The 22,983-nt window shown below is 46.6% G+C and overlaps 1 protein-coding gene across 1 annotated transcript; it reads left to right on the top strand.

The window, feature by feature from the left end:
• The first annotated feature begins 1,519 nt into the window (after positions 1-1,519).
• ZIM3 (zinc finger imprinted 3) lies at positions 1,520-16,430 on the top strand. Its single transcript, XM_065919510.1, has 5 exons — positions 1,520-1,678; positions 10,811-10,867; positions 12,871-13,015; positions 13,576-13,677; positions 15,190-16,430. The coding sequence occupies exons 1-5, from the start codon at positions 1,520-1,522 to the stop codon at positions 16,428-16,430; spliced, it is 1,704 nt and encodes a 567-aa protein (XP_065775582.1).
• The last annotated feature ends 6,553 nt before the right edge of the window (positions 16,431-22,983 follow it).

Genomic DNA, 22,983 nt, shown 5'->3' with positions numbered 1-22,983 from the left:
TTAACTTTGTGCTGGACATCCTTCTGAGTTCTTTGCATGCATCACATCATCTAAGGCTCACAGCCTCTCCACCCTCATCATGTTACTGATGAGGCAGTAAGTCTGGAGGAAGGAGGTCCTTTGCTGATGGTACAATGGCTGTGACAAGCGGAGCCGGAGTGTGCCTTGTTAGCCACTGACTCCCCAGCCTCTCCCAGCGTGGGGAGATTGTCAGAGGACATGGCTTCAGTTCAGAGGAGGGTCAGTGCTGGAGGAATATCAATTTGAGAGCCATAAGTTTCCACAGATGCTCTCGAACTGTGGTGCTGGGGACTCTTGAAAGTCCCTTGGAATACAAGATCAAACCAGTCCATCCTAAAGGAAATCAACCCTGAGTATTCATTGGAAGGACTGATGCTGAAACTGAAGCTTCAATACCTTGGCCACCTGATGTGAAGAGCTGACTCATTGGAAAAGACCCTGATGCTGGGAAAGATTGAGGGCAGGAGGAGAAGGGGACGACAGAGGATGAGATGGCTGGATGGCATCACTGACTCAATGGACATGAATCTGAGCAAACTTGGGGAAATAGTGAAGGACAGGGAAGCTTGATGTGCTTCTGTCCTTGGGGTCCAAAGAATCGGACACGACTTAGCAAGTGAACAATAGCAACAAGCTTCCATGTGTTGTAAACTATAGCAGAATATTGTAAGGTATTACAATATTGGAGGGTTCCTGGATCATATTCCTTACATGCTAGGTTATAATTATTTATCAAAAACTTTTTTAATTAAAAAACTTTTTTTTTTGGCTGCACCGAGAGGCATGTGAGATCTCAGTTCCCCCACCAGGGATCGAATCCATTCCCCCTACAAGTGGAAGCATGGATCCTTAATCACTGAACCACCCGGGAATTCCCCTTCAAATTATATTTATTTAAGAAAGATGCTTTTGTCACTGGATTCCAGTTCTGAGCCTGGGGACAGTACCTACCATTTAAAACCTCACGTTCACTTTAAAAAAAAAAATCTCAGTCACATTGAGGCCTGTGGGCTCTCAGTTTCCCAAACAGGGGTTCCAACCACTAGACATCCAGGGACCTTCCCAGGGAATAGACTGGAGGCAGGGAAGGATTCAGGTGAATTTCCATAGAGACAGTAAACCAGCTTGTGATGTTCTCATGCACTGGGGATAAACCCAATTCTGTCAACTTTTTGACCATCTACACCACTCTGAAACTCTTGCTGTGACTCTCTGGAGATTAACAGTGATACTGTGAAATAAGACTTCGAGACTCCAGACAGGAATACCCCCATGGGCTCTCCCACCATTTACCTTTGAATCTGAGAGGCTGAGACCTGGGACCAGCTGCTGGAGCGCCTGCAACTGGACAAAGGCCCCCTCCAGCAAGAGATTCAAAAGATGTAACGTTCGTGTGCACTCAGCACGCTTACGCAGTAAGATACAAAAAGGCCACAAACCTGCTGCTGATTCTGGGGTGCCTGGAGCGAGAGCCGGGTGCTGCACATGATCCCAACACATGGCACCCCCAGAGGGCGTGCAGGCTGCCCGGGCCCCCTCTCTGGTGGCCAACGACCTCTGGATCCTGGCCCACCCTCCCCCCTGTTTAAGGAACCAGCCGCTGTCCTCCAGAAGGAGCCAGGACACCTGTCATTTGTCCTTGCTCCATTTTGCTGCAGTGAGAGTCCCGGAAAAGCCTTGCCTGGATTTCTCATCTGGCCTCTGATCCGTTTCTGTTCATCAAGGAATCTGAGGATCTGGGTTGGGAACTAAACAAGCTTTCTTTGGGAAAGGAATTAAATATATGCATTTGTGTGTGTGTATGTATATATATAACCATTATATTCCACCACTATATTCAGCTTATAGGTCATTAAAAATTAAGCTGTCAAAAAATAATAAAACAGTGTTTGTAACAGTGACATGACATGACATGCATGTGCTCAATCCTGTCTGACTCTGCAACCTCATGGACTGTAGCCCGCCAGGTTTCCTTGTTTATGGGACTTCCCAGGCGAGAAATACTGGAGTAAGTTGCCATTTCCTTCTCCAAACACATCTTAAAAAATTTTTTTAATTGTATTGGAGTATAGCCAATTAACAGTGTTGTGATAGTTTCAGGTGAAGAGTGAAGGGACTCAGTCATACATACACATGCACCCACTCTCCCCCAGACTCCCCTCCCATCCGGGCTGCCACGTAACCCCGAGCAGAGTTCCCTGGGCTACGGTAGGTCGTTGTTGGTTATCCATGTTGAATATAGCAGTGTGTGCATGTCCATCGTGAACACTCTATCTCTAGCTCCTATCTTTTCTTACCTAACCAGCAACCATAAGTTCATTCTCTAAGACTGTGAGTCAAAACCTTCTTAAGAAACCCTCTTCATTAACACAAACAATAAATCTGAGTCCTAACACTTTGGAAGGATAATAAAGCAACTTTCTCATAGAAATTCTGGCCTTTGCCACTGTTAGGGTGAAAAAAAAAAGAGTGATGTAAAACATCCCTTTCATTTTTTTCTTGAATTTTGGGCTTCCCTGATGGTTCAGACAGTTAAGAAGCTGCCTGCAATGCAGGAGACTTGGGTTCAATTCCTGGGTTGGGAAGATTCCCTGGAGAAGGGAATGGCAACCCCCTCCAGTATCCTTGCCTGGAGAATCCCACGGACAGAAGACCCTGGCAGCCATAGTCCACGGGTTGCAGAGAGTCAGACACAATGGAGTCACTGTCACTTTTGGCCTCACTCCGAGGCTTGTAGGACCTTAGTTTCCCAACCAGGGGTTGAACTAGCCCCCACAGTGAAATCCCCGAGTGTGGGCCACCAGAGATTTCCCCCAAATCCTTTTCATTTTACCACTCTCCCCACTAGGGGCTGACTGGCAGAATCAGGTCATTTTTCAAAAAGATATATTTTATAGAAAGGTTTTAGGTTCACTGCAGAATTGAGAGGAAGGTTACTGAGTTCTCATATGCCCCCTGCCCCCCCACACGCACACCCTTCCCCGCTTTTCCACATCCCCCAGCAGAGAAGCACTTTTGCTATGAATACAATTGCACTGAAAATCCCTTGTGTTTTGCATTTTCATCCCTCCCCTTTCCAGTCAGGTCATTTAAAAAACGGTTTCCCAGGTGGCGTTAGTGGTAAAGAGCCTGCCTGCCAATATAGGAGACACAGGAGAGGCAGGTTCAATCCAAGAATCGGGAAGATCTCCTGGAGGAGGAAATGGGAAATCCCAATGTCAGAGGAGCCCGGCTGGCTACAGTCCATGGGGCCACAAAGAGTTGGACACGACAGAGCATACAGGTATTTTAAAAAATATCCATCTTCAGATATGTCTGGGAGGAGACCAAGTCTCTTGCAGCCTACCTCACGGAGTCTGCGGTAATCTTTCAGAATTCATTTGAACAATCCATTTTGGAACGTCGCCGTGTCTAGGCAGGGGATCACGAAACAAGCATTTAAATTCAAGACCCAGCTGAGGCTAGGCCCCGCCGGGCACAGTGGTCTCCTTGTGGCCGTATCTGGACGGCTGGAGAGCCCGCTGTTGGAGCACGTGGGGCTTCCCAGGCGGCTCGGGGCGAAGAATCCCCCTGCCCAGTGCCGGAGAGGCAAGCTCGATCTCTAGTCGGGGAAGGTCCCCTGGGGGGGAAATGACCCACGCCCGTATTCTGGCCTGCAGAATCCCACGGACAGAGGAGCCTGGCAGGCCACACTCATGGGATCGCAAAAGATGAGAAAGAGGATGCAGACGCACCCCCTTAAGGCAGCGGGACTTCTTCCCCTGTGAGCCCGACTCCACATCAGTGTAGTCAGCTGACGAAAGCAATCGAAGTTAGCCATTTTCACTTTGCTAGATGTTTGCAACCAGAAACAAATTTACGAAGATAAAAAAGGCATTATTAACTTTTATTTTTATATCGAACTTTCTGATAGTTTAACCCAAAAATATTCAACTTTTTTTTTTTTTTAACATTGAAAACCAATGTTGGGGAGCTCAAAGAATAAACTAATAAGTAAAATGTTCTTGTTTAATTTATTTCATGGGACTTTCAGTCTTGTGGATAAATATTGATGTTTTTCTTTATCTTTTCAATTTAGGATGAAAGATTTCACTTGCATGGGATTTTTAAAATTTCCAGTGGAAATACACTGGCCTGTTTTTTAAAAAAAAATTTTGTTGTTCAGTCACTAAGTCAAGTCCGACTCTTTGCGACCCCATGGGCTGCAGCACACCAGCCTCCCCCGTCCTTTACCATCTCCCGGAGCTTGCTCAAACTCAAGTCCATTGAGTCCGGGATACCATCCAACCACCTCGTCCTCTGTCAGCCCCTTCTGCCTTTCATAACATTTATTCGTGAGGTTTTACAGAAATTGTAGCTGAAGATGTCTGATAGGATTAGAATAGGTGGGGCTTGCTGTTCTGACCAGATGGTCTTTGTTTCCTGACTAGATTAGGATCTTGAGATGAGAAGGGTGGGGCTGATTACTTTTATTTGATGGCTCATTTAGCTTTTAAATACACACATCTTTTCATTTCCAGTCCACCCAAGGAGAAGAAAGGATCACAGGCGCTGGGAATCAGCCTGGAGAGTTCACACCAGACTTCGCTGGAGGTAGGCTGTTCTTTCCCCTTCCTTGAAAGTTCAGCGTTTTACATTTGTACGTTGGAGTTCTCAATTTTCGTGTTAGAAATTGCTGCTCCCAGGACGTCCCCACTACTTTCAATGGCCTTGAATCCTCAGCACCAGGGCCCATGGTTCGGTTCTGACTTCACTGTTTTCTGTGCTCAGCTTGCTCATCTTGTTCGCTAGCGGAGAACCCATCTCTAGCACCAGAACCCATCTTGGCCCCACGGTCCGGGCACGGGCTCATTGCAAAAGTGCAGCCGAACCTCTGTTCCTTTTTCCCCCAGTTTAGCTCCGTTTTATATGCCAATATCATATCTGTACCCATTACCTTCCTCTTCTTTAGTCGCTCAGTCGTGACTCTTTTTGACCCTCTGGACTGTAGCCTGCCAGGCTCCTCCGTCCCTGGGATTCTCTAAGCAAGAACACTGGAGTGGGTTTTCATTTCCTTCTCCAGGGGATCCTCCCAACCCAGGCATCGAACCTGTGTCTTCTGCATTGGCAGGCAGATTCTTTACCACTCAGCCACCAGCGAAGCCCCTAAGATTGTTTTTGATAATTTTGTTTTTAAATTTCTGGGGGGTACAGGGTCTTTTGTTTCTATTTTTTTTTTTTTTTTTTTTGGTCTGGCTACGCCATGCACGTCATGTGGGATCTTAGTTCCCTGACCGGACTGAATCCTCAACCCCTGCACTGGGAGTATGGAGTCTTAACCTTTGAACTGCCAGGAAGTCCTTGATTTTTTTTTTTTGGAAAAATTTGTTTGGTTTTTTTTTTGGCAAGGGGGCATGTGGGATCTTAGTCCTCCAAAGTCAAGGAAAGTGAAGTCACGTCCGACTCTTTGCGACCCCATGGACTATAACCCACCAGGCTCCTCCATCCAAGGAATTCTCTAGGCAAGAGTACTGGAGTGGGTTGCCATTTCCTTCTCCAGGGGATCTTCCCAACCCAGGGATCGAACCCAGGTCTCCCACATTGCAGGCAGACACTTTACCACCTGAACCACTGGGGAAACGGTCCTCCAACTAGAGATCCAACCTGCACTCCTACAGACGAAGCAGAGGCCGCCGGGGAATTCCCCATGATTTAATTTTTTAGAGCAGTTTTAGTTTACGATACAATTGAGAGGAAAGCACAGAAATTTCCCATATGCTTCCTACCTTACCCGTGTATAGGCCCTCCCACCTCACCATATATTAACCAATCATTATCAACAGAGTCCATGGTTTTCCTAAGGGTTCACCCTTTTTTTGTTTGTTTGGGTTTTTTCTCCCTTGTTACCTATTTTTAAGGATTCTCTCTTGGTATTGAACATTCTTCGGGCTTGAACACACATGTAATGACATAAAGCCCTTAACACAGTATCATTCAGAGGATTTTTCACTGCCGTAAAGACCTTTCACCACGCTCTCCTGCTCTGCCTGTTTCTCTCTCCCTCTCCCCAGCCCTCTGGCAACTAATCTTTATTTATTTGGCTCAGTCAGGTTTCAGGTTCCGCTGAATCTTTAATCAAGGCACGGGAGAACTCCTAGTTGCAGCATATGGGATCTTAGTTCTCTGACCAGGGATTAAACCCAGGTCCCCAGCACTGGGAGTGCCAATCACTGGACTGCCAGGGAAGTTCCGAAACCAATCTTATTATTGTCCTCATAATTTCCCTTGTTCCAGAGTGTCATCTAGTTGGAATCACACAGTATGTAGCTTTTTCAGATTGGCTTCTTTACTTAGGAATATGCATTTAATTTTCCTCCACATGTCTTTCTATGATGATGGCTTATTTCTTTTTTGCTCTGAATAATATGCCACTGTCTGGATATATCAGTTTATTTACTGAAGGACATCTTGGTTGCTTCCAAGTTTTTCAATTATGAATAAAACTTCTGTAAACATCTGGTCCAAATGACAATGGTGCTGAGGTTGAGAAATCCTTGTTTATACGAATAGGTAACATCTACTCTCTGTATCCTCAAATTATGAATTTGTCTCCTTTTTTGTTTCTGTTTAAAAAATGAATGAATGAGAATGTAGGGTTTTATTTCTTTATACATTTTGAAATAACATATTCACAGCTACTTTAGAACAATCTTTTAGCAATTTTTTAAATATCTTGTATGACTTTTGCCCACTATGAAAGAAGTTTTAAAAACACATACACTAGGGATTTTATACATTTTTTAGTTTCAAAAAGAGGAACACGTCAATGTTTAATTTTGAAACTACAAATTGTATAGAAACTATATTCTTAAAAATATCCTTTTCCTCTTACTTGTTTATCTAATCCTTATAACCAAGACACTATTTCTACTAATTGTCCTTCAAGAGAGCGAAGTTACCTAAAAAGGGAGCAATAAGGAAACACAAGCGTTAGAAAAACTGAAAAAGAGGTCAGAAGGCAATTATTACTTGTGATAAAAAATATCCATTGAGCAGAAGCTGAACAAATGACTCCGTAATCTGTGAAAGTAGGAAAATGTTCACTGGTGGCAACTCAGAAAAGATGGATAAATCTGTAACTCGTAAGAAAAAGTGAAGTTACAAAAAAGCCTTTGAACCATACTTTAGAGATATTAACATTTTTTAAAAATAAATAAGCCGGGAGGGAATTCCCTGGTGGTCCAATGGTTAGGGCGCTGCACTTTCAGTGCCGGGGACCCAGGTTTAATCCCTGGTTGGGAAATTCCCTGTAATGTAATACTTTCTTTTTAAAATGCAGAGAAAAATGAAAGATGAAACTAAGACGTCTTCACAAAGAAAGGCAAATACTGTACAATATCAGTTATATGCAGAATCTAAGAAATACAACAAACTGGTGAATGCAAAGAAAAAGAAGCAGACGCACAGATACGGAGAATACACTAGAGATTAGCTGTGGGGAGAGGGAAGCACGGAGGGGCGAGATGGAGGCGGACGGACTGCTCGGCGTGAAATAAGCTGAAAGGATGTGCTTTACAGCATGGAGAACATACCCAATATTTCATAATAACTACACATGGAGCACAACCTTTAACATCATGACTAGTTACACTGTACACTGGTGTGGCTTCCCAGGCAGCACTGATGCCAAGGCAGGAGACATGGAGACGTGGGTTCGATCCCTGGGCGGGGAAGATCCCCGGGAGGAGGACACAGCTACCCACTCCAGGCTTCTCGCCCGGAGCATCCCACGGACAGAGGAGCCTGGCGGGTGACAGTCCACCGGGTCGCAGAGTCGGACACCACTGAAGCGTCTTGGCACGTACCTATTATACACCTGTAACTTATTCCCCGGTGGCTCAGAGGTCAAAGCGTCTGCCTGCAGTGTGGGTGGACCCGGCTTCCATCCCTGGGTCGGGAAGACCCCCTGGAGAAGGAAAAGGCAACCCTCTCCAGTATTCTTGCCTGGAGAATCCCATGGATGGAGGAGCCTGGCGGGCTATAGTCCACGGGGTCGCAAAGAGTCGGACACGACTGAGCGACTTCACTTTCTTTCCTACTTCAGTTAAATGAAAATAAGGGACTTCTCTGGTGGTTCAGAGGTTAGGACTCCACGTTTCCACTGCAGGGGGCACAGGTTGGATCCTGGGTTGGGGAACAAAGATCCCGCTAGCCACCTGGGGCAGCAAAAAAAAGAAGAAAAAGCAGTTATTTATTATTTTTAAAATTGATATGTTTATTTTATTGAGGCATAGTTGACTTACAATGTTTCAGGTGCACATCAAGGTGCTTCAGTTATATATGCACACATATTTTTCAGATTGTTTTCCATTATAGTTTATTACAAGATATTGACTATCATTCCCTGTGGTGTACAGTACACCTTTGTTGCTTGTTGTGTGTCTATGTTTTTAAAATTAGAAATCTAGCATTCCATTCATACTGAGTCAAACAAGTGGAGTCAAAATGTCCTAAATATTTTAGCTAGGCAAACATGCCTATGTTTTCTAAAATATATATATTATATTTTACATACTATTTATATATATGTACATGAAAGCCTTTCTACTACGCTTGATAAAAGCTTGAGAAAGAACATCAAATAAAAGAGAGGAAGAAAAAGTAGCTATTATTGGAAAGAGAAAAGAGCAGATGTCTTCAGAAATTGACACGACCAAGGACCCCTGCTGGCCCCAGGCTCCTCCTGCCTGGTTCTGCCCCCCTGCGGAAGGGAGCCTCTTGGCGGGGACACGGCCTGTTTCCTGCCTCGCTTGCCTGTGAGATGGAAGCCTGTCTCAGGTTTGGAAGACTCCGCAGCAGTTGGAGGAAATAGGGGAGCCTGCCTGCTCTGCTGAGGCAGCACATCCAGGAAGACGCCCTCAGGACCTTGGCTTGCTCTGTTCCGCGCCTGAGGCTGGGTTCTCAGAAAGCTGACTGTCCTTCCTGCACCCACTTGCCAAGTTTATGCATGTGGTCCGCTGCTTAGTCCTGTCCTAGACCTGCGACCCCGTGGACTGTCGCCCGCCAGGCTCCTCTGTCCGAGGATTTCTCCGGCAAGAAGACTGGCGTGGGTTCCCATTTCCTCCCCCAGGGGATCTTCCCCACCCAGGGATCGAACCCAAGTCTCCTGCATTGGCAGGTGGGTTCTTTTTTTTTTTTTTGCTCAGTCATGTCCCACTCCCCGCGACCCCATGAACTGCAGCCCGCCAGGCTCCTCCGTCCATGGGATTCCCCAGGCAAAACACTGGAGTGGTTTGCCATGCCCCTCTCCAGGGAACCCTCTCAACCAAGGGATCGAACCCAGGTCTCCCGCATTGCAGGCAGATTCCTCACCCGCTGAGCCACCAGGGAACGGTCTGTTGGTTCACTTCCACTCCTCAAAGGTTTCCAAATAATTTTAAATTATTATGAACTCACGTGTTTAAATACATTTGTCAAGTTATATTTGTTATCATCTTTATTAGGTGCTCAGATTTTCCCATCTCTGGCACAAAGGAGCTTCTTGAAATTACACAAGTCATTTTAAAAATTTTAGATATCAAAACCCTGAATATTCGTTGGAAGGACTGATGCTGAAGCTGAAGCTCCAATACTTGGACCACCTGCTTCGAAGAGCTGACCTATTGGAAAAGACCCTGATGCTGGGAAGGCAGGTGGGTTCTTTACCCCTGACCCATCTGGCAAATTTAGGGACCATTGCAAATCAGGCTGGACGGACTCCGAGACAGCGGTGCCTTTGTAAACTCTGACGGGTGAGAGGCGTGAAGGCGGACTCCCGGAGGGTCTGCAGACGGCTGACCTGACGACTCCCCCTGTACACACGGGAGCCTGCACCCTCGGATCCTTAGGAGACCTTTGATTGTAGCGCCTGGGCCTGCCTGATGGCTTAGAGGTCAAGAATCCGTCCGCCAATGCGGGAGACAAGGGTTCGATCCCCCATGCCGAGGAGCAAGGAAGCTCCACGCCTCCCTCCCTCCAGCCAAGCACCGCAAGTGCAGAGCCTGTGCCGGAGGGTCGGGGAGCCGCAACCACTGAAGTCCTCGAGCCCTGGAGCCGCGGCCCTGCAAGAAGGGAAGCCTCCACAATGAGCAGCTCGCTCACAACTAGAGAGCAGCCCCTGCTCGCTGCAACTGGAGAAAAAGCAAGGAAGACCCGGCACAGCCAAAAATACATAAATCAGTACAATTATTAAAAAAAGAAAGAAAGCTTTGATTACTGTACCTGTAAGTTGCTTCCACTCGTTTGGTGAGAAAAATAAGCCGAGAGTCAGATGTCTTCTCCTTGGACCTTTTTGTGCACTCTCATAGTTATTTGTGCCAGATTAAGTCTCTGCTGTGCATCCGACTCTGCGACCCCATGCACGTCAGCCTCCTTTGTTCAGGGGGTTATTCAGGCAAGAATACTGGAGTGGGTTGCCATGCCCTCCCCCAGGGGATCTTCCTGACCCAGGGATCAAAAATGCATCTCCTGCGAGACCTGCATTGCAGGCAGATTCTTTACCGCTGAGTGACTGGGAAAGCCCCCGTAGTTATTTACTTGAAGGCAAAGGATTACTAGTAGAATCAAAGGATCCGGGAGATGTGTAAATTGTGAGAGGTCAAGGGAATTCTATGGGTTCATGCCACCCAGTGGGGTCGGCCCCTGCCCGGCAGGGACCGTCCAGGGACAAGCGAGGGCTTTTCTGAAGGGTCCAGGCAGTGCTCCTTGGACTGGAGGACTGGGCAGCTCCGGACTTTCTGCTTTTTCATGGCTCTCTTCTGTTTCCCCTCAGCTCTTCCTTCCCGAGAGTGTCATGGCTCGAAAAGAACAGGAAATGAGCAACATCCAGGTGAGTTTGTTTTTTTTTTTTAATCCAAATCATCATCTCAAACAAGCAACATGTCATCTATATTTCCATTCCTCAGAATTAACCTCTGCTAACTTCTTAGGCAGTTTTTCCTTCTCTCCTCCATCCCCTCTCCCTCCCTTCCTTTGATCGGCTCCACAGTTATCTGGGGCCAGCATCCTGTGTTTTCACATCCTGAATTCCCTCGGGTCTCACCAACTTCCCTTAATCGCTGATGACTGTAACATCCTTCACTTACTGTGGGAGACAGTATCTTATTTCTCATATGTCTAAAGGAGGGGTGCCCTTTCCCCCTATTAGCTCAGTTGGTAAAGAATCCACCTGCAATGCAGGAGACCCCGGTTTGATCTCTGGGTTGGAGAGATCCGCTGGAGAAGGGATAGGCTACCCACTCCACTATTCTTGGGCTTCCCTGGAGGCTCAGCTGGTAAAGAATCCGCCTGCAATACAGCAGACCTGGGTTCGATCCCCGGGTTTGGAAGATGCCCTGCAGAAGGGAAAGGCTACCTGCTCCAGTATTCTGGCCTGGAGAATTCCGTGGACTGTATAGTCCACGGGGTCACAAAGAGTCAGACACAACTGAGCGACTTTCACATTCACTTTTTGCCCTTTTCCCAAACCAAGGAAAGCCGCTAAACTGGGGCGTGGCACAACCCAATTTCCACGCCCTGTGAAAAACAGATTGGAAGGCATCAGTTTAGAAGCAGTGAAAGAGTAAGGATGTTGTTGTTTAGTCGTCAAATCATGTCCAATCATTGGGCCCCATGAACTACAGCACGCCAGGCTTCCCTGTTCTTCACTGTCTCCCGGAATTTGCTCAAACTTATGTCCATTGACAGTGATGTCTCCAACTGTCTCATCCTCCGTCATCCCCTTTTCCTCCTAGAGCTAGGATGCTAGTGCCTTCTTCTAAATAAAAGAACGGATTTGAGTCGGTTCTAGTAAGGCAGATGAGCCTAGAGCCTGTTACACAGAGTGAAGTGAGTCAGAAAGAGAGGAACAAATTTTGTATATAAACGCACATACATGGAGTCTAGAAAGACAGTACTGATGAACCTATTTGCAGAGCAGGAATAGAGACATAAAAATAGAGAGGAGACTTGTGGATACAGCCGGGAGAGGAGAGGGTGGGATGAACTGAGAGAGTAGCATTGAAATACATACCCATTTTATCACATGGAAAATAGATGGCTGGTGGGAATTTGCTCTGTGCTCCGTGACAACCTAGAGGGGTGGAATGGGGGGAAAGATCACAGGTACTTCTCTGGTGGCCCAGTGGTTAAGACTCTGAGCCTCCACTGCAGAGGGCACAAGTTTGATCTCTTATTGGTGAACTAAGATCCTACATGCCTTGTGGCACAGCCGAAAAAACGGCAAAGAGCTTAACATGTGATAAATCATAATTATCTTTAAAAAAAAAAAGATATTGTGGATCAGTGAACAGTGGGGAAAATGGAGACCACCAAATATCTGAGAGAGGTTTAGAAAGTATAATTGATGGAACTGGATTAGGGTTTGTAGAATCGTAACCCTGAGGTTATGGCTCGTTGGTAAGATATTTCAGGTACAGTTAATTTTCTCCCAGACACAGCAGTCAGAGAGAGGCTTCCAATGTGGCTCTGTGGTAAAGAATCCATCTATTAATATAGGAGCCACGGGTTCAATCCCTGGGTTCAGAAGATTGTGAACCACAGGATTTCTCCACAGAAGATCCTATGGATAAAGAAATGGCAACCCACTCCAGCATTTTCTTTTTTAGTCTGTTTTTTTTTTTATTGAGGGGATAATCACTTTGCAGCACTCCAGCACTCTTGCCTGGGAAACCCTATGGACAGAGGAGCCTGGCAGGCTACAGTCCACGGGGTTGTGAAGAGTCGGACACAGCTTAGCAACTGAGCACACGTAAGACTCAGCGAATAGCATGCACAATTCCATCTTGGCTCTGTGGGAATAAATGCCTGTGGATCTGGGGTATCTTTCTGCAGGTCAGGAACGTGTTACAGGGAGGCGTGACCTTTGAGGACGTCGCCGTGGCCCTCACACAGGAGGAGTGGCAGCGACTGAGCCCTGAGCAGAGGGACCTGTACAAGGATGTGACCTTGGAGAACTTCAGGAACCTGGTCTCCGTGGGTGAGCATGGCTCCTTGGGGAGCGCCACTCAACGCCTGAAGCCTGAACCTGGCACTCAACCCGAGTAGCTTACCAGTTTTGGCTGTTAGATGCTATTTGCTTTGGATATGTTCACGGCAGGACAGAGACTAGGGCATGTGAGGTGCATGTGGGCTAAATTTAAGCAACCCTCCATCTCAGGTTGTGTAAGTACCATGAGGATGAGTGGGGGCCTCTTTCAGTTTTGTGGGTGGGGGCCTCTCCCTCCACCCCAGTTCTGGCCCTGATTTTTGGGAAAACTTCATCTTCCAAAAAAAAAAAAAAAGAAAGCATTAAAAAATTGTATTTGGATTGACAGCCCCTGGGCACTCCTAGCTGTATCTTCCCCATCATTGCCTCAACCAAAGCTTGAACCACAACACCCACACTCACACCAACACACTCACACATACTCATTCCAACACGTAGGAACACCCTCAGACACACGGCACTCACAAACACACTCATGGAAACACACGCACACACACCACGTTCCCACAAACACACACTCACCAACATCAAACTCCATTTTCCCCGAACAGGAGGAGAGGAAGCCGCCAAACCAGAAGTGATCTTGCGGCTGGAAATCGGTGAGGAGCCGTGGACGGTGGAAACGCAGGGGCTGCGGAGCTGCGGCCCAGCAGGTACCTAACCACGAGGGGCAGGGCTGAGGTCCCGTGGATGGAAGTCATCCTTTTCATTTTGGCCGCGCCGCGCCCCTTGTGGGATCTTAGTTCCCTGTTCAGGGTTTGAACCCATTCTCCCTGCACCGATTCCTAACCACAGGACGGCCAGGGAATTCCCCCCACCCCACCCCACCTTTTAGAAAAATCACTAAGTCCTTTAGCCTGAGTGGACCAAAGTCATGGGGAAGCTACTGACTTTTTTTTGTAATGAGAGAATCTCCAGGTATTTCTCTCCACACAGCCACGTTCCTTAATTTTCACCTGAATTTTCCTTTACAAGTAAACTCTGTTTCTCCTCTCTTTGGGCTCTCCTCTGCTCCCTGTGGGTTCAACTGTGAAGCTCCCCGCACTCAAGTGTTTTCTTTGACACAAGGGCCTTCTCTTACAAAGGCGTGATCACAGGGGTTGACCCTGGGTACTCAGCACTGAATGGAATGCTAGTGTTCGTCTATAAACGTCATTCAAATTTCATGAATTTTCCCAGTAATGTGCTTCACAGCCAAAGAACTGAAAAAGTTGGATCCAAAATTCGGCTGCTTGACTTACATAGGAAAAGAATCTAGATAAGAAATCTGTGTATACACAGATGGACCTTCCTGGCGGCTCAGTGAAGAATCTGCCTGCAATGCAGGAGACCTGGGTTCGATCCCTGGTGGGGAAGATCCCCGGGAGAAGGGGATGGGAACCCACTTCAGTATTCTTGCTGGAGAATCCCCATGGACAGAGAAGCCTGGCGGGCTACGGTCCACGGGGTTGCCCAGAGTCAGACATGACTGAGCGGCTAAGGACACACGCGTTTATTTAGGAAAAAACTAACCAGAGTCCATGTATTGCAGGTAACTTTGAGTATAAGTCTGTCATGGAGCTTAAGCTCTGTTTATCTGAAAGTAAAGATACGGTTGTTACACAGCACGTTACCTTCTGTAAGCAGTCGGCAGGCATTCAGTTGTGGTCAGTTATCATAGTAAGTCCTGTTTTTGATCATTCTTGATCAGTATCACCTGAGGTTACACCTGCTCCTTCCGTGTTCCTCCATAAAGTTTCAATTAAGTTAGTTTCCCAGACTTTACACCTGAAACCAGAATGATCTCTTCAATAGAGAATTTACAATATCTCATTCAATCATGTGAGTGGGGGCATTCACACAGAGCATTTCTTTGTACTCTTTTTTTTTTTTTTAATTATGTGATTTATTTATTTCTGGCTGTGCTGGGTCTTCGTAGCTGCTCAGGCGTTTCTCCGGTTGCAGCCAGAGGGCTGCTCCCCAGCCACGGTGCTCGGGCCTCTCCTGGTGCGGAGCTTGGGCTCTGGAGCAGGCGGGTTCGGCAGCTGGGCACGCCTGCGGGCTTAGTCCCCTGTGGCATGTGGAATCTTCCCAGACCAGGAAGCAAACACGAGCTCCCTGCGTTGGCAGGAGTATTCTTACCCACTTACCACCAGGGAAGTCCATTTCTCTGTATTCTGTTTTAGAAAAAGACTGGGCCTTTGAAGAGCAGAGGGGGAGATTCCAGGGCAGAGAGCAGAGCCTCAAGACTGAAGCTGCGTCCGTCAACCCGGAGACACTGACTGAGCATGGAGACCTTGAGCGGGACAGAACTAAAGAAATCTTCCTGCCGAGCGGTGTCCCCTCAAGGGCCAGGCTCCGCGAAGGGGACGCATGCGGAAGACATCTGAAGCATAGTTTAGACACGAAAAGCTATGTAAGAAATAATACGTGCAACATATACAAAAGAAGAATTGGCAATGATCCATCTAAGCTGAAAGAAAACCAATTTTTGTGGAATGCCCAGCGAAAGTCACTCAGTTCAAAGTCACACCTCCAGAGCCCCCTGAGGACACAAGCTGTTGAGGAATCCTTTGGAAATGATACACGTAGACGGGCATTCAGCAAGAAGAGGAGGACTGATGAACCTCAGAACACTGATGCAGGAGAAAAATCCTATGAATGTGACGAATGTGGGAAAGTCTACAAGCAAAAGCCCAACCTTGTCCAACACCAGAAAACGCATACGGAAGGGAAACCCTTTGAGTGTCAAACATGTGGCAAAGGCTTTTCCTGGAAATCCGCCTGCATTAATCATAAGAAAATTCACAATGAAGAGAAAGCCTATGAATGTGATAAATGTGGGAAGTCGTTTAAACAGGGCTCAACCCTCCTTCAACATAAAAAAATTCACACCGGACAAAAGCCGTACAACTGCAACAATTGTGCAAAAGCATTCATCTACAAGTCAGATCTTGTCAAACACCAGAGAACACACACGGGAGAGAAGCCTTATAAATGCAACGTATGTGGAAAGGCTTTTGCCCAGAAATCCAATGCCATTGACCATGAGAAAATCCACTCTAAAGAGAGAGCCTACGCCTGTGAGCTGTGTGGCAACACCTTCATCCAGCAGAAAAATCTTATTCAACACAGAAAAATCCATACTGGAGAAAAATGCTACGAATGTGACAGATGTGGGAAAGCTTTCTTCCAGAAGTCAAATCTTCACAGCCATCAGAGAATGCATAGCGAAGAGACGCCCTACCAGTGTCAGGAATGCGGAAAATTCTTTAGCCGGAAGTTAGGCCTCCGCCTGCATACAAAAATCCATACTGGGCAGAAACCTCACGAGTGTTTTGAATGTGGAAAAGTCTTCCTTGACACGTCATATCTTATCAAACACCAGAGAAGAATTCACAACAGATACACACCTCTTGCACATTAAAATAGGGCAATGCTCCCCTTAGAGGCTAGCCTAGAATAATTTGTTCAGCAAATATTAAGTACCCTTTGTATACCAGGGATCCTTTTAAACAGACGATGTAGCAATAAACCAAATTGACAAAAATGCTCGTGGAGTTTTGTTCTAGTGAATACAATCTGTGGTATCCACTTTTAAATTTTATTTATTATTATTTTTAACACATCTCTTTATTCTTTTTCAAAAAAATATTTTTTAAAAGATGTATTTATTTATTTTTGGCGGTGGTGGGTCTTCGCTGCTGCACCTGGGCTTTCTCCATTTGCGGTAAGCAGGGGCTCCTGATCGCAGCCACTTCCCTGGTTTTGGAGCGCGGGCTCAGCATTGTGGTGCACAGGCTTAGCTGCCTTGAGGCACGTAGGGTCTTCCCAGACCCGGGATTGAACTAGTGTCCCTTGCATTCCAAGGTGGATTCTTAACCACTGGACCATCAGGGAAGCCCTAAAGATTTTTCAGCATGGACCGTTTTTTAAAATTTTTATTGATTTGTTACAATATTGTTTCTATTTTGTTTTGTTTTTTTTTGGCCAACAGGCATGGGGGAATCTTAGCTCCCTGACTGGGGATCAAACCCATACACCCTGCATTGGAAGGTGAAGTCTTTTTTAAACTTAATTTTTAATTTTATTTATTTCAGCTGCCCTATGGGGCATGTGGGATCTTAGTTCCCCCACCAGGGATCGAACTCATGCCCCCTATATTGAGAATGTGAAGTCTTAACCACTGGACCTTCAGGAAGTCCCATGTATTTTTAAAAAATGTAAACACTATCACTAATTGGGAAGAATAAACATAAAATGGAACAGCATAGTTTGCATCACTAAAATGCCCCGGATGGATTATGTTAGTATTTATTTATTTGTATTAGTACAAGCTAGAATTTATTTATTTGGGGCTTTTTATTTGGGAACATGATCTGTTAAGTCAATACATTTAGCAACCAAGGAGAAATATACTGAAAGTACCTGGTAAGTCTTCAAAGCTGGAAAAGAAAGAGGGACAAGTAGATGTTTCACACCATAAAAATCTCTGCCCTCCTCCCCGCTTCACTCTGTTTCCCAAGAGAAAGGGGAGATAACTCATCTCTCTCGTGAGCAGGAGGAAAAACCCCAGAATGGTGGACTCCACCCGCTGCGAGCACCTCGTGTCCTGTCTCAGCTACAAACTGGTTCTCCCGAGGGCATTTGGCATCTGCCTCTGCAGAGGCTGAATTACGTGCTCGAGAACGGAGGTCAGGGTGGAGAGGGAGACACTGTGTGTGTCTGAGAAATTGATGGCACCGGTCTTTAAATAGTTAGATATTTTCAGAAACTGATTTCATGATCCCAGTCCTTGCATCTCCTCTATCTAGAAAATCACTAAATCCCTTCATGGTGACATCAGCTCCTCATGAGCAGCAGAAAATGTTTTGTAAAGTAGGCGCTTCATTGTGCTGAACTCCCCCCTTCACCAAAATCTCACACATTGACCTTCCCCGGCTGCCTCTTTAGAGCGGTCTCTCAGAGCTATCTGAGGTGCTATCTCCTGAGCCATAGTCCTCATTTTGCCTCCATAAAACTCAACTCATAGCTCTTACCTTGTGCATCTTTTTTAGTCGATACCTGGAACCAGTCTGTTCATGGGCTGCATGTATTTTTTTTTTTAGTATTTCTTTGTTTGTGGTTTGGTTGCGGCATGTGGGATCTAGTTACCTGTCCAGGGGTCGAACCCCGGCCCCCTGCATTGGGAGTGTGGAGTCTTTGCCTCCGAACCACCAGGGAAGTCCTCATGCATTTTTGCTGCTCACTGCCATGCAGTATCTTACTCCAAGTGTCACACGTGTCTGCTTAGCAAAAGCAAGGGAGCCTGGAAAATAACATTTTCAGCTAACCAGGCTTTGCAATGCAGGAAGGTAAGCTGGTGGTGGTGGTTTAATCGCCTAGTCGTGTCCGACTCTTTGTGACCCCATAGACTATAGCCCGCCAGGCTCCTCTGTCCGTGGGATTCTCCAGGCAAGAATACTGGAGTGGGTCGCCATTTCCTTCTCGAAGGTAAGCTAGAAGAGGATTAAAATGGGTGTTAGTTAGATTCACTCTCTGTCGTGGACAGTCCACCCATGGAGATGGAGGTCTTCAGAAAGTTGAATTCCACACGACAGCAGAAACATCTTCCTGCTTCACATAACACAACCATCCCTCATCTAAATGGGCACGCACTCACCCCCTCTCCCTTGGGGAAGTAAGTCTTCTGAGTCACTCCTTTCCTCCCTAAATGATTTCAGGTTCAGTCACTACCTTGTATTTATAGCTTATACCCTGGAAACAAACATTTAAACACCGACAGAACAGGGCCGATGGCACAGTAGGGGGAAGAGATAAGAATAGGTGAAATCTGGATTAGACAATAAATTGAGTGAGAAAATATTATCAAGGGAAACAGTAATGGACGGCGACTGGAGTGCTCCTGAGGCAGGGGGTGGCCCCAGGCTAGGCATTTACAACCGCTCACACCTCCTGGGGCCTTGCATTCATTAGCAGCCCCCTGTTTACACTTCCTGAAGCAAGAGGCCAGCGGGCTCCTGTTCATGACCTGTCTCTGTTTCAAGATCTCCACCTCAGTATAAAAACCAGCAGTGGGAATGGGGCAAATCACCAGACATTGGGCATTTTTTTTTTGGCAACAAGACTTGGACTAAACCCTGCAAAAAGATTAAGAGATCACTCACCTCCCATCCTTGGGGCAAGGGAGACAATGTTGTTCAGTTGCTAAGTTGTATCTGACTCTGTAACCCCATGGGCTGCGGCACACCAGGCTCCCCTGTCCTTCACCATTTCCCAGAGTTCACCCAAATTCATGTCCATCGAGTCGGCGATGCCATCCAACCCTCTCGTCCTCTGCCACCCCCTTCTCCTTGTGCCTTCAGTCTTTCCCAGCATGAGGGTCTTTTCTAACAAGCTGGCTCTTCGCATCAGGGGGTCAAAGTATTGGAGCTTCAGCTTCAGCATCAGCCCTTCCAATGATTTTCTTTAGGACTGAATGGTTTGATCTCCTTGTTGTCTAAGGGACTCTTGCAAGTCTTCTCCAGCACCACACATGCGCAAAAACCTTCATGGGGTCAAAAAATCAGAGTCTTTGGCCGTCTGGGGTGAAGAACCAACTCTGGAAAAGACCCTGATGCTGGGAAAGATTGAGGGCAGGAGGAGAAGGGGACGACAGAGGGTGAGATGGTTGGATGGCATCACCAACTTGATGGACATGGGTGTGAGCAAACTCTGGGAGATGGTGAAGGACAGGGAGGCCTGGCGTGCCGCGCCCATGAGGTCGCAAAGACTCAGGACTTAGTGGCTGAACACACACAATGGTGAATAATGGGTCTTGCTTCTGCCAGAAGCCTGCACTTTGAGATTCGTCTCAACTGAGGGGTGCACGTGCACCCCAGGGGAGGGTCCCAGGGTAGGTCAAGTGTGGAAAAAGAGTCAGATCATTGGCTAAAGGTAAACAGAGACCCGAAGACCTGTCCTATGTAAAGGACTTAACTGCCTCTGACTGCCCTCCTCCTCCCCAGAACACCACGTCCTGTCTCTCTGGGTGAGCCTCTCTGCCTCGGTTCTGCCTCAACCACTCAGAACGTCTCTCCGCGCCCTCCCACGTGTTGCCGCGCTATGCATTTATAGTTCTTGCCGTGGGGACGTCCCTGGAGGTCCAGCTTCCACAGCAGGGGCACAAGTTCCATCCCTGGTTGGGGAACCAATATCCCACCTGCCCCCTCCAAAAGAAAATCTACAAATAACAAACACTGAAAAAAGCGTGGAGAAAAGGAAACCCTCCTACACTGTTCTCGGGGATGTAAATTGGCACAGCCACTATAGGAAACAGTATGGAGAATCCTCAAAAAATTAAACAGAGCTGCCATGTGATCCAGCAATCCCACTCCTGGGCACACAGTCAGACAAGACGATAATTTGAAGAGATACATGCACCCTGTGTTCACAGCAGCACTATTTACAGTAGCCAAGACATGGACGCAACCTAAGGGTCCATTACCAGATCAGTGGATACAGAGGTGGTACAGACATACTATGGAATATTCAGTTCTGTGCAGTTGAGTTGCTCAGTCAGGTCCGACTCTTTGCGACCCAGCAAAGAGTGCCCGCAGCACACCAGGCTTCCCTGTCCACTGCCAGCTCCCGGAGTTTACTCAGCCATAGAAAAGAGTGAAATAATGCCATTTGCAGAGATCCGGATAGACCTAGAGATGATCACACAAAGTGAAATGAGTCAGACAGAGAAAGAAAATATCATGTATCACTTACTTGTGTAATCTAAACTATAACACAGACGAACCTATCTATGAAACAAAACCAGACTCACAGCACAGAGAGCAGACTTGTGGTTGCCTCGGGGGCTGAGGGGTGGGAGAGGGGTAGACCGCGAGTCTCAGAATAGCAGACGCAAACGACTGTGTGTAGGATGGATAAACAACAATGTCCTACTGCAGAGCAACATCCTGGGATAAGCCATAATGGAGAAGAATACGAAAAAGACTGCATGTATGTATAGCTGAATCGCTTCACTCTAGAGCAGAAATGAACCCAACACTGTAAATCAACAAGCAAAATAAATAAAAGATGAGAGCTTACCACGACTTTCTTTTTTGGATGTTGAGCTTTCTTTACATTTGACAGTGCGCTGGGGGAGAAGACAAGAAATGCACAAGAAGGCAAAGATAACTGGAGGCGAAGGAGCAGAGGATGTGGGTGTGGAGGGAAGATCTGGGAGGGAAGGTAGGAGGCCTTGTGAAGTCACGGGTGAGGACATGAGAGGGGAAATGACATTGTATATAAAGGGGCTGAATGAAAATCAAGCGTCCAGGGAATCATCGGAGGTTGCAGACCTCTGGCATCCACGAAGCCCAGGAGTTTTCTTTAAACTCGCTGCCGTCAAGGTTGGTTTCTGTAAATCAGCGTGTGTGACCCCACCTCTGGCTTCACCGGCCAGCGGTGCTACCCTGGTGTGAGGGTACAATGCAAAGGTGTGCATGCATGTGAGGAACGTGAAAACACACAATTAAAATCCTTTACATAAAACAAACAACTCATATGTACACTAGTGAAACATACGATGGCACTCTTCACAATAAAGCAGCTGCTCTTACATTTTCTGGAACACCAGATCTCCATCAATTACAGAGTCGCGCCCCCAGTTTCTGATTCAGTTGGTCTGAAACGGGATCCAGGATGTGCCGGGAGCCGGCACACGAGATCCCGCCCATGACAAGGTCACGAGGGAGAAAACCTGATGGGCAAGGCGGATCAGGTTTTCAGGGGTTTTGAAAAGGCCAGCTCACGAGATCCTACCCATGACAAGGTCAAGAGGAGAAAGCGTGACAGGCAAGGCAGATCAGGTTTTCAGGGATTTCGAAAAGCTGCCCCCAGCGCTCACCTTAAAGATGATATCTGTCTTTCTGATGCTTGCTTCAATGGACTACTCCCTAATTTCTGTGACACAGGCAGAAGGCCTTCCCCGATCTCTTCCCAAATAAGAATCAATTTAGAACTTTGCTCAATAAGTTTCCCAGGTGGTGGTATTTTATGAGATTATTCAGGGTGAAAGGAGTGTTTTAATTCAAGCTCCTTTGCTGGTAGTTTGTTAGCCAAATGCATTTATGCGCTTGGTACTAATATACATGATTGCTTATAATATCCTAATCGTAAAATGGCATAAAGAACCTGATTATATAAAAGCCCTAATAGACATAAAGCCTTTTTAAGGGGTGAAGGAGTCCTATTAGAAAACATAAGAAAATTATTCTATAGGTGGTTATTGGGTTGTGATTTGCTTGCTGTGTTTTGCTTGCTGTATTTTTGCCTTTAATGTGCTAAGGTTGTGTTATAGAAACCATTGCTAATATAGTTAAAGATCTAGAGAAATAAGAACTTAGCCCTAGTGTGGTAACAATGAGATGGTTGCTAATTGTCAGCCAGGAGTGCTAGGCAGGGGTTGCCTCACTGAAGCCGCAGAGTCTGTGTAGGGTAATCTTCTTAGATAAACGCAACTGACACTTTCTGCAGAAAGATTAATTTTTGTGTTAACAAGGTTATACCTCCACTCTGTACTGTTGCCCTATGAGACTGCTACCTTTCAGTTAAGGTCACCATAGAAACAGAAAATAGGTTTACATTCACCTGACCTGCATAAAATGTTAATAGGCCCCCAGGCCAGAAGATAATGTACAAGAGCCTCATAAACAAAGAAGTATGCAGAAAACACCCTGGTTTTGTGAAGGACAAGCTGACGTAATGTTAAACTATCTTCCCCTTAGAAATGTACTAACTTAGGGAATAAAAGCTATGGTAAAAAATAAAGCATTGCCAGACTCTGCCAGACCCTGCAAACACCCCCGTCTGGTCATCCTCTCTCTCTCTCTCTTTCTCTCTCTCCCTCGCAGACTTGGCCCTATCAAGGCTGGTCTCACGTGTCTTCTCTCTCTCTCGCTGCCGCCGTTCATCCTGAGGGTATCCCCTGGATCCTGCCAAGG

Source organism: Muntiacus reevesi, chromosome 2 (genome assembly GCF_963930625.1).
Source record: "Muntiacus reevesi chromosome 2, mMunRee1.1, whole genome shotgun sequence".
NCBI lineage: Eukaryota > Metazoa > Chordata > Mammalia > Artiodactyla > Cervidae > Muntiacus > Muntiacus reevesi.
The sequence above is the reverse complement of the archived record's forward strand: the minus strand, read 5'-3'. Positions and strand labels throughout refer to the sequence as shown.